This window comes from Carassius gibelio, chromosome A1, assembly GCF_023724105.1.
Source record: "Carassius gibelio isolate Cgi1373 ecotype wild population from Czech Republic chromosome A1, carGib1.2-hapl.c, whole genome shotgun sequence".
Taxonomy (NCBI): Eukaryota; Metazoa; Chordata; class Actinopteri; order Cypriniformes; family Cyprinidae; genus Carassius; species Carassius gibelio.
This window is the reverse complement of record NC_068371.1, coordinates 28,178,163-28,188,511: the sequence shown is the minus strand read 5'-3', so window position 1 is coordinate 28,188,511 and position 10,349 is coordinate 28,178,163. Positions and strand designations below refer to the sequence as shown.

Below are 10,349 nucleotides of genomic sequence, written 5' to 3'. Positions count from 1 at the left end.
TTCTACCACTACCTTGAAACCAGATGTGCCACAAGGCAAAGACGTTCACATAGTTTTTCTTACACAAACCCTCTCAACCATAACCACTGTGTTAAGAAAAAGGTCTGTAGTTATATTTTATTTGGTACAGCTGTTTGTAATGCCTTCAGAAACTTATCTAGAGATGTGTGTCTGTTAAACATTGCACATATACTCTGATTCACCTCAAACTGCATGAGACTGGAACGGGTGGTGGGGTGAGGACCGGCAGACAGGCCTTTCCATTTCAGGACCCCATCTAAGAACCTTCTTCACCTCACTGTAGCAGGGATGGGCAACTCCGGTCCTGGAGGGCCACTATCCTGCAGGACAGTGGCCCTCCAGAACTGAAGTTGCATATCCCTGCTGTAGAGAATTCTTTCTATAGGAGTTTCTGGTTGTGAGTCAGTGATAAACACCTCACTGCTTCTCTTTTTAACAGGAGGTCAGTGCAGATCAATAAGATAACACATTCACAAGCTTTGTTTGCTAATGGGATCCATTCACTAGACAAGCATTAATCGAAGAATCAGGCACTTCTCATACTATCACTGCTGGCACTAACCAACTTCCTCTGCTTAAGTTATAAACTACAAAACTAAGGTCAACTTCTTAAAGAATTAATGATAACTTTTTCATAATCTGGAAAAACTGGTCTTCGCTCTATAATTTTGGATATACAGCTTCAAAGCTCATCTATATTTGGGTTGTTTTTCTAGCTCAGGGGAGGCAAGTTCATTCCTAGAGAGCCACAGTCCTGCAGAGTTTAGCTCCAACCCTGAAAAAAAACCTGCACCTGCCTGTAGCCTGAATACACTGATTAGCTTGTTCAGGTGTTTTTGATTAGGGTTGAAGCTGAACTCTGCAGGACTGTGGCTCTCTAGAACTGAACTTGCCTACCCGTGTTCTAGCTGTAGACCACACAAATAGATGCTGCGTCAAAACCTCTCTGCCGTATCAGGCAATGACTTTGCAGGCAGCGTTTTTGCACGAAGGCTCCTCATGAAACTGATTTTGGACAGGCATCTGAGACAGAGTAATGGTGCAATGATCTACAGCAAAACATCGAAAGCTTTGGTGACAATTAAGTGGATATTACATTACTGCAATATGAATTTTATCGCTAGAAATTACATAAAGTGGAAAACGTTGATCAAAAACATACATTTACACACAAATTGACCACCGACCGCAACTTTCAGAAGCCATCTTTATTTTTTGGCTTAAGGGTCACAGACTGGAACACACAAGATTGTGGGATATCAAAGGTAGCAAGGATACATCTATGCTGCCTTCAAAAACTGGTCAGATGAAGGTATCTCAGGAGACAGGAGCTGAAGCTAACATTGAATTTGGATGTGGCTTGATGCCTTCCTACCTTGGAATGCATCCTCCAAAGGCAGCATTTTTCAGTTTTCGGATGCAGCCAGAGAGTTCTATTATGCTTCATGCTTACAGTTCAGTGTAACAAAACATTATGTGTTTACTTAATCCTTATTACATACCTATTACTTCACAATAAAGCTAGGATAAGGTTTTATGTTTTGCTATTTTGCTCTGACACTTGTTGTTTTTGCATGGTGAATTGATTATCTTTGGAAAACTGTGTTCCATTTGTTAAGGAAATCTAGTTTACAAATGTAACAAACCATCTAAATTTTTTAGTTCAGCCACATTTATAATCTAAATTCACTTGAGGTCACATGCTGAGAGAATTCTCAAGAAGAAAACAACCCATTCATGCCACTGACAGCCCTTCATGTCCTCTCCACAGTCTGATAACAAACTGTGTTTGAATTATGAATTTGGCCTGCATGTGCACACTCCAAACAGGAGGTTATTGTTGTGTCTACTGAGAGCATAGTAGCCACAACCTCATTGATTTAAATCAGATTCATTCACAGTTGTCCATCTCTTCCTCATTGCACGTTTGTGGCTATACCTACATAGCCTGGTAATACCAGACTCTGCTACTTCACTTTGCTTCGTAGACAGAGTCTGGAATGGCATAATAGAGAAGTGTTTTCTCTCTCGCTAGGGGGCGCTTGTCTGAAGTTTAAAATCATTGGTTACCCGTAAGCTAATCAGATACGTTTAGTTATGACGTATGTTATGCGCCTGTACAGCCGCATCGAAGCACAGACATCATGCATCCAACTCAAATCTATGATTGAACTTCCACTGTAAACCTGTTGTTAAACACTCTTCTTGTTCTGGCTTCAGTTTGAAAAAGAGTTGAATGTTCTCCATAACAGAGCGAATTGCATCCCTTGTCTCGTTTCCCATTTCCGCGGTCGTTTCGGTTTTCGATTTCTCTAACCTACAATGTAAAACTCGGTGCTTAGCATCTACGTCACGGCTCTCAGCCCGCCCTCTGCTCGTTGATTGGCCCGGCTGTTTCCAGACCGGTGGCAAACAGAAAGTTCTGACGCTGTATCAGAGTACAGAAGCGAAATGACAATACTGACAGATAAGCAGTGTGTGCAGTTGGATATAATGAAATACAAAGAAGAGAACATTGTACTTTCACAAGCCTCCGGGTTTTCATTCACAATATCTTAAATTGTGTTCTGAAGACAAACAAAGCTTTTACGGGTTTGGGTGTAAGTGATTAGCTTTGTCTTCATTCTTGTTTAACACTGCAGTGGTATAATAATTTTCAATATGAGGTTGGAGATAAGAAATGGGTATGGTGTTATTTAACACTGTGTTGCAGTCATTCCTATAAATGCTCAATGCTGAAATAAATGTAAATTTTCGCCTTTCTGGAGGGCTTGGTGGTCACTCTAATATTTTTTCCCCATCTTACTCTTCCCCAGATTCCCTAGAAGAAGAGTTTGGACGGCATGCAAAGTTGTGAAATATCTTCAGACAGCACTGATGATCCTCTTAGTAGTGCCTTACACAGAAAACGACAACCACGAATAGTAGTAATTGGTGCGGGCTTGGCCGGCCTTGTCACCACCAAAACCCTCTTGGAGAGCGGCTTCACCAATGTCACGGTGCTAGAAGCCTCAGACCGTATCGGAGGCAGAGTGCAAAGCATTCAGCACGGTGAGACAACTGTCTTGTCATATGATAGCATCTTTTTTTATTCCTTCATCCTTAGCCTTCCCAGATAAAAAAAAAAAAAAACATCTTTTTTAAGTGGCTCATTTCCCTCTTTACAGGTAAAACCACTTTGGAACTTGGAGCAACCTGGATTCATGGGGCAAATGGGAACCCCATCTACCACCTGGCTGAGGACAATGGGCTGCTGGAACACACCACAGAGGAGGAGAGGAGTGTGGGCCGCATCAGCCTCTACACCAAGAATGGTGTGGCCCACTACCAGACCAACAATGGCAAGCGGATCCCAAAGGATCTGGTGGAGGAGTTCAGTGATCTGTACAATGAGGTAATGGAAGAAAGCAGAGTGTCTGGTTTTGTGCAAGTAAAGTGAAAGACGTGACATTTGCCAATTATGGTTGCCCATACTCGGAATTGGTGCTCTGCATTTAAAGGCTGTGTTGCAAGGTTAATTTTTTAACGAATATGTGCAATTTGCTTGTTGGTAATAAACATTTAAACTGTTATCCATTGTATTTTATGTTGTTGGGTATCACAAAACGGAATATAATATGAAAAAGTAGGTACTATCTTACAGCGGTCTCCTTTCCCCCACTTTATATATATATATATATATATATATATATATATATATATATATATATATATATATTATATATATATATATATATATATAAAATATACATGATTGTCGTTCCAGTGCACTTTCACTGGTTTAAGGTTGGAAAAACACAGGTTACGGGTTGCCTGGAACACTGCATCATACTAGACTGAGGCTACCTTTCCTCGACTTCTCCCCAACATGATGTCATCACCGAGTTGCGTAAAAAAAAAAAAACGTTAATACCAAAAACTTAAAAAATAGGTCTTTAAGACCATTTTTGAGACATTTTAAAAATGATATACATATCTTGAGTGATTTATGTACCCATTAATCGAAAGTGGTGTTTAACCTGCAACATGGCCTTTAACCCATCCAAGAGAAAAGCATTTTTTTCACTTCAAGCTCACAGCTGCCAAAGTAAAAGTCATGTGTTCTGTGGTTGTTACCTCATCTTGAGCTGTATATACACACACACACACACACACACACACACACACACAGAGTGAACTATCCTTTTAAAGTTTTGCATTATTTTGACACTAGTGTATTCAAACCTCATTAACTAATGCAATTAAGCCCTTGTTTTGTGGTAAATATAGCTTCATGATCTGATGACTCTACAATCTCTCACTCTTAATCTTGTTATACGACCTCCTTTCTGCAGGTGTACGAGCTGACTCAGGAGTTCTTCCAGAATGGAAAGCCTGTGGGAGCCGAGAGTCAAAACAGCGTGGGGATCTTCACTCGGGATGTTGTGCGCAAGAAGATCATGCTTGATCCCTATGACTCAGAAAGCACCAAGAAACTCAAGTTATCTATGCTACAACAGTACCTCAAGGTGAGCAGGGCTCGTATGTTTTAGAGAGATCTTTCATAAGCAAATTGTGGTTTGTTTAGCCGCAGAATAGTTAAAAATGATGATATCTATAGACCTGATTTTGAAATTATAGATGTGACATCTTGTTTGCCACCTCCATAACAAGCCACAACCAGAAGTTTTTTTTTTTACGATTTGAAAATTACAACTACAACATGATTCATGTGACTTTTTCTTTATTAACCCTCTAGTTAAATAAAATTATATTCTAAGTGCAGCACACATGAATTTGTTAAACACTTGTTTAACAACAAAACTACAGCTACATATTGTGCTTGTCTTGTACATATTATGCGTTCAGAAATAATACAATACCTTTGTAAGATACAGTGATGTCAAGCTCACTGCCATGCATGCTACCCACTCTGTTGCAACAGTGAGTTTCTCTTGCAAAATACTCTACAGTTAAGCCTGTGTTATACTTTCTGTGTCCCCAAGTCCGCTATGGTATGTGTGATGTAAAATCGTCATCGGCATCTGCGTGCCTCCCATTTTTTGTGACCACACGGACAAGTGCGTGGTCAGTAGGCTTCAAAAGCACCAATTGCACATGCGCAGGCTGTGTGAAGAAACCCGTCGCTACTTGAACCTGTACAATCCATCGATAAAACAATATAAAGAGAGGCAGATGTGCAATAATTCTGGGCAATTGGTTGTTCACATGTTTGTTGCTGAGCAGACCATCAGCGTATGCTTTCAGAATAAAAATATAAATAGAAGTAGTCCACGCACACGCGTTCCGCATTCTTTCTGCTCATGCGGAAAGTATAACACAGGCTTTACACCCACAGAGGTGTGGATGCCAAACATACTACTGATTTAATCATTTATTCACCACCCCACACTTTGACCTAGACTCACAATAGGCTTGTAATTAAAATTTATGGAACAATTGAACTTCTTCATAAACATCACAAGGTCTTGTTGAAAAAAAAGAAAATATATATATATATAAAAAAAAAGGTTGGTAAGGTATGTTTTGAAGCATGGCTACAGCTCAAACCAGCAACAATGCTTCAAAACATACAGTACTGTTTGTCTCCTGTTAAGTCAGGTTATTTACAGAAATTCTGATAAAAGCAAAAGCTCTGGATTACCTAGGTAAAAGTAGGACAGACATTGAATGTCATCTTGTAATGCTAAAGGTTATGAGAGGAAGGGGGAGGATCAGAAAAAGAACTCAGCTGGCTGTATGCCTGCTAGACCATTTCTGCCTGTGTTTGTTTACAGCAGTATAGTTTAGAACTGTTACCTTAGAGTAAATGGTGTGTTTAGCAGAGCTCAAGCATTTATTATGTGAAAAAAAAAAAACAGTAAATGAAGCTGTGCAAGGCTACAGTATACACAAAGTGAATGGTCACAAAATCAAACTAAGCAGACTTCAGTTTTGGTTTGAAGAAGTACCTTAACAGCAAGTTCTCTGTGCGATGTCTTCTTTTCTTAATATTTTCTTCTGTGCCTCAGGTGGAGAGCTGTGAAAGCAGTTCCCCCAGCATGGATGAAGTGTCTTTAAGTGAGTTTGGCGAGTGGACCGAGATTCCCGGCGCTCACCATGTCATTCCTGCTGGTTTCATTAAAATCGTTGAGATCCTAGCTCAGGACATCCCGAGTCGCGTCCTCCGCTTCAGCAAGCCTGTCCGCCGCATCCACTGGAACTGCAGCTCCCATGATACAGAGGAAATTGTAGACCAGGTCGACCATAACCAGGACCAACGGCCCAGCCATTCTCCAGTCTGCGTGGAGTGTGAAGACGGCGAGTGTCTGCTGGCAGACCATGTGATCGTAACAGCCTCTCTTGGGGTTCTGAAGAAAGCTCATGAGACTCTCTTCTCCCCGGGACTGCCATTAGACAAGGTGCAGGCCATCCAGAAACTGGGCATTAGTACTACTGACAAGATCTTTCTGGAGTTTGAGGAGCCCTTCTGGAGCCCCGAGTGCAACAGCATTCAGTTTGTGTGGGAGGACGAGGCACAACTGGAGAGCCAGGCATACCCAGAAGAGCTTTGGTACAGAAAGATCTGCAGCTTTGATGTGCTGTATCCACCTGAACGCTATGGCCACATGCTGAGTGGTTGGATCTGCGGAGAAGAGGCCCTGCGCATGGAAAGGTGTGACGATGAGACTGTGGCGGAGAAATGCACTGAACTACTGCGTCAGTTTACAGGTCAGCATATGCGCAAGAATAAGAACTGTGATTCATTTACTGTAATTATACAAGAGTTCATACATCCAGTTTGGGTGAAATCCTGTTTAACCTGAACTGTAATCGGGATGTGACAAATCTAAAAATTACACCTCTCAGTAATTCTCAGTAGTACCATATATCATTGAATTGCAGTTTGTTTCTCTCTTCCACATTGACTTCAGAGTGCAGTTGAAAGTTTTTAGGCATTTATCAGCCGAAAGAGCTTTGCTAATGCATTGTTTTGCATAATGATTTTAGCTTCTCAATACCATGCCCTGATTCATACTGTATAATATCCCATTTTGACACTTTTAGAGAGCTGCATTTACACAATAATCATGGTAGATAATATCCAGCTGACAGGAGATGTGCGTAGAGGTTCATTATTTTAATGCAATCAAGTTTGTCATTCAAACAAGGAGTCAGAGTTTTGTCACATGCACATTTAACTGGTTACATTAATGTTGTCTGCTTGTTATATTTCTGTGACAAGAAGGCACACGTAGCTGCGACAAGGTCGTATCTCTTGTGTAAATTTATAAAGAGTGGTTCTAAAGTTTCCAAGGTGGTGTGAAAGATTGTTCTGTAAACAACTCTTCCATTGTAACCCTTTCATGACAGAACACAAGTCAGATTCTGATCCTCTGTAGATGATGTCAACAGACCGGCATGCCTCTTAACTAGGTCAGACTGTTTTAATCCAGATCCACAACAGATTCCCCTCCCATCTGCCCCAGTCCTATATAATTAGTATGCTGAAATTGGATTCGGTCACACCTTACCACTGGTAACTGAAAGGTATGACGGAAACTGGTATATTTATGGCATTCCGAAAGCATCACCTGCTGGTAGAGAATGAATTTGCATTTTCAATAAGACCGTCTGCTGTTTTGTTTAGACCAGTGTAAAAATCAACCCATGTTTTTATGAAGCACACAACACGCAGCGATGTAAATGTGAACTGGTGGATCCACAAGAATATAATGCATTATTAAAATCGCAACAATTAAGACACCCAAATATATTTAGATGTTATTTAGTTGAGAAAATTATTGTTTGCTAACGGTTTAAATGAGTATAATAATTCATATTTCTGACTCATCTGATTTCTTACAAATGATTTAAAGCCTAAAATGCGAAATGTATTTACTTTTTTTAACGAAAACCTATATCTGAACGGTCAATCATACTTTTTTATGGTCATTTTACAGTTTAATATGTTAACATAGAGGTTACCCTACCCAGCTGCTATATGGTATTAATTATATTTATGCAGATCTTAAAATGTTTTAAATTTGAGCTTAAAATCCTGCAGATACCCTTTTTAAAAGAAAGAAGGATTTGTGCACAAAGTAGTCTCTTGATTTTCTGGGTTTAAAGTTGTAGCAACAATACGCACAAGTTTAAGATAAAAAAAAAATAAAAATCAATAAGTAGCGTTTGACAAATAGTCAATTTATTTTCATATGTTTGATGTCTCTAACAGGGAACCAGAATATTCCGAAACCAAGGCGGATCCTGCGCTCCTCATGGGGCAGTAATCCTTATATCCGGGGTTCTTACTCTTTTACTCGAGTTGGCTCCAGTGGCAGAGATGTGGAGAAGCTAGCTGAGCCCCTGCCTTATATTAAGAACACTAAGGCTCCGGTGAGTCGAAATTTCTACTGAGTCGTATGAACTATTCAAGCAAATTTTGCACAACTGCAGTACACGCTTAACATAGTTTAGATATCAGAATTTATCCAGTAAAATACATACTGCATATCTGAATATCGCTGCTCTTTATAAGTGCATGTTCACATGGTGGGCAGATAAGTGTATGGAGGGTAAATTATGTTTTTAACTTATCTGCCAATTAAACCAAAAACATCAGGTGCCCTTTCCAAGGCGTACGATTTCTGATTATTTTAAATAAAGAGATTTGAATCCTGTTTAGAACCGCTTCTTTACCTCTTGTCATTGTTCAGATTTCCCACGACTCCTCTAAAGTCAAGCTGAGCCGGGTTGTTTGCGTGGAGATTTTTTTAAATACGTCTTGCTGAGCTCTGCAGAACTGATACTGAAATTTGAGTCCGATGAGAAGGTTGAGTTGTACGAGGGCCAGACAAACACACACATATACGCATAAGCACACGAACATGCTCTGGCCAATTAAATGTCTGAAAGGAACAGTCTGTCCCCACAGAGCACACTGCACAAAAAGAACAAGAGGCTAGAGATTGCTAAATCACTTTTCTACAGCAGAAAGATTGAGACTAAAATAGCTAACTGGGCCACAGGGCAGTAATGTTGTAGAACATGTGTTCGGTCAAGCTAACTTTTGTTCTTTTCTTCTTTCCAAAGCCACTACAGGTGTTGTTTGCTGGGGAAGCCACCCATAGAAAATACTATTCCACTACCCATGGTGCTTTGTTGTCAGGGCAGAGGGAGGCCAACCGCTTAATCGAGCTGTACCAGTGCTCCTTCGGTGAAGAAACCACAAAGCCTAACATTTAAAATAATCGCAACAACAACAAGAACCACTTACTAGTGACAAAAACAATTGTGTTATGTGCTATCTGTGTTTCAAATTATGAAATGATTATGTATGAAAACCTAGTAGGGGCATTAATCTAATAAAAATAAATCCTCTTTATACTGTACTTAGATTAGCACTTTTTAGATTTTACTTGAGATGTACTGTACAAGGCAGCCATGTGGCACTTTCTCTAGTCCTTATTTTTTCTTATTATTTTTAATCAATGTTAATATGTTTCTATAATTTAATATTTTTTTTAAGTGCCTTCTGTATTTAATGTTGTCTTTAAAAAATTAACAAAAAATAATAATAATTTAAAGTATAAATAAAAATGCAGTGTATGGTAATGTGAAGAAAAATGTGTTTTTCTTTCCAAGTATGTTTCAGCCTATTATTCCATTTTTTTCTTTCCTTCTCTTACAAAAATACATTTCTTTGAAATACAGATGATCGAACTAACTTATCAGGCTTGTAAGATTTGGGTCTTTTTATAGCACTATTCAGTGCAGATTACAGATTTTTTTTTTACAGTTTTGGCTCTGTACAACTATACACTGTAGACTCTAAGGGGTCTGCTCTATTTTAAAGACCACTGTAAGAAACAAGATATAAATAAAAATACAAAATCTAGGCGACCACAAGAGGGCAGTGTTGACCTTTAAAAAAAAAAGATTACTAATAATAATAATAATAACAATAACAACCTGCCACAAGGCTCCATATAATGTTAACCTTCGGACATACCAGTGGCAGATCATTAATGTACATACAGAATAAGATTGGGGATAGTATGGAGCCTTGTGGCAGGTCGGTCAACAGAGGGAGAGGGGCTCTTACCAATACGAACAGTTTGTAAACGTTGATAGAGATATGATTTTAACCATTTTAACACCTTATCTGAGAGATTAAAAGAAGATAGTTTAGCCAATAGGAGACGAGAGTTTACTGTGTCAAATGTTTTTCTAAGATCAAGGAAAACTGCTCCTACAATGCTATTGCTGTCAAGTGATAACTTGATTTTATCAATAAAGTTGCAATGACTGCTTCCGTATTTGCTTCTGTGGCCCAATTAAAACAA

At 39.3% G+C, this 10,349-nt stretch overlaps 1 protein-coding gene across 2 annotated transcripts in view; it reads left to right on the top strand.

Annotated features, from left to right (window-relative positions):
• Positions 1-10,322, top strand: part of LOC128017430 (spermine oxidase-like) — a 33,493-nt gene extending 23,171 nt beyond the window's left edge. Inside the window, exons 2-7 of one of the 2 annotated variants that reach the window (XR_008184441.1) lie at positions 2,838-3,072; positions 3,189-3,415; positions 4,356-4,529; positions 6,033-6,732; positions 7,375-7,551; positions 8,240-8,386. Coding sequence is in view for 1 of the 2 variants with exons in the window: in XM_052602830.1 (XP_052458790.1) it covers positions 2,865-3,072; positions 3,189-3,415; positions 4,356-4,529; positions 6,033-6,732; positions 8,240-8,400; positions 9,097-9,249 (1,623 nt within the window). In the remaining variant the exon portion in view is untranslated. Of the gene's footprint in view, positions 1-2,837; positions 3,073-3,188; positions 3,416-4,355; positions 4,530-6,032; positions 6,733-7,374; positions 7,552-8,239; positions 8,401-9,096 lie in introns of those variants that run through there. The other variant, XM_052602830.1, reaches the window with a different exon arrangement.
• The last annotated feature ends 27 nt before the right edge of the window (positions 10,323-10,349 follow it).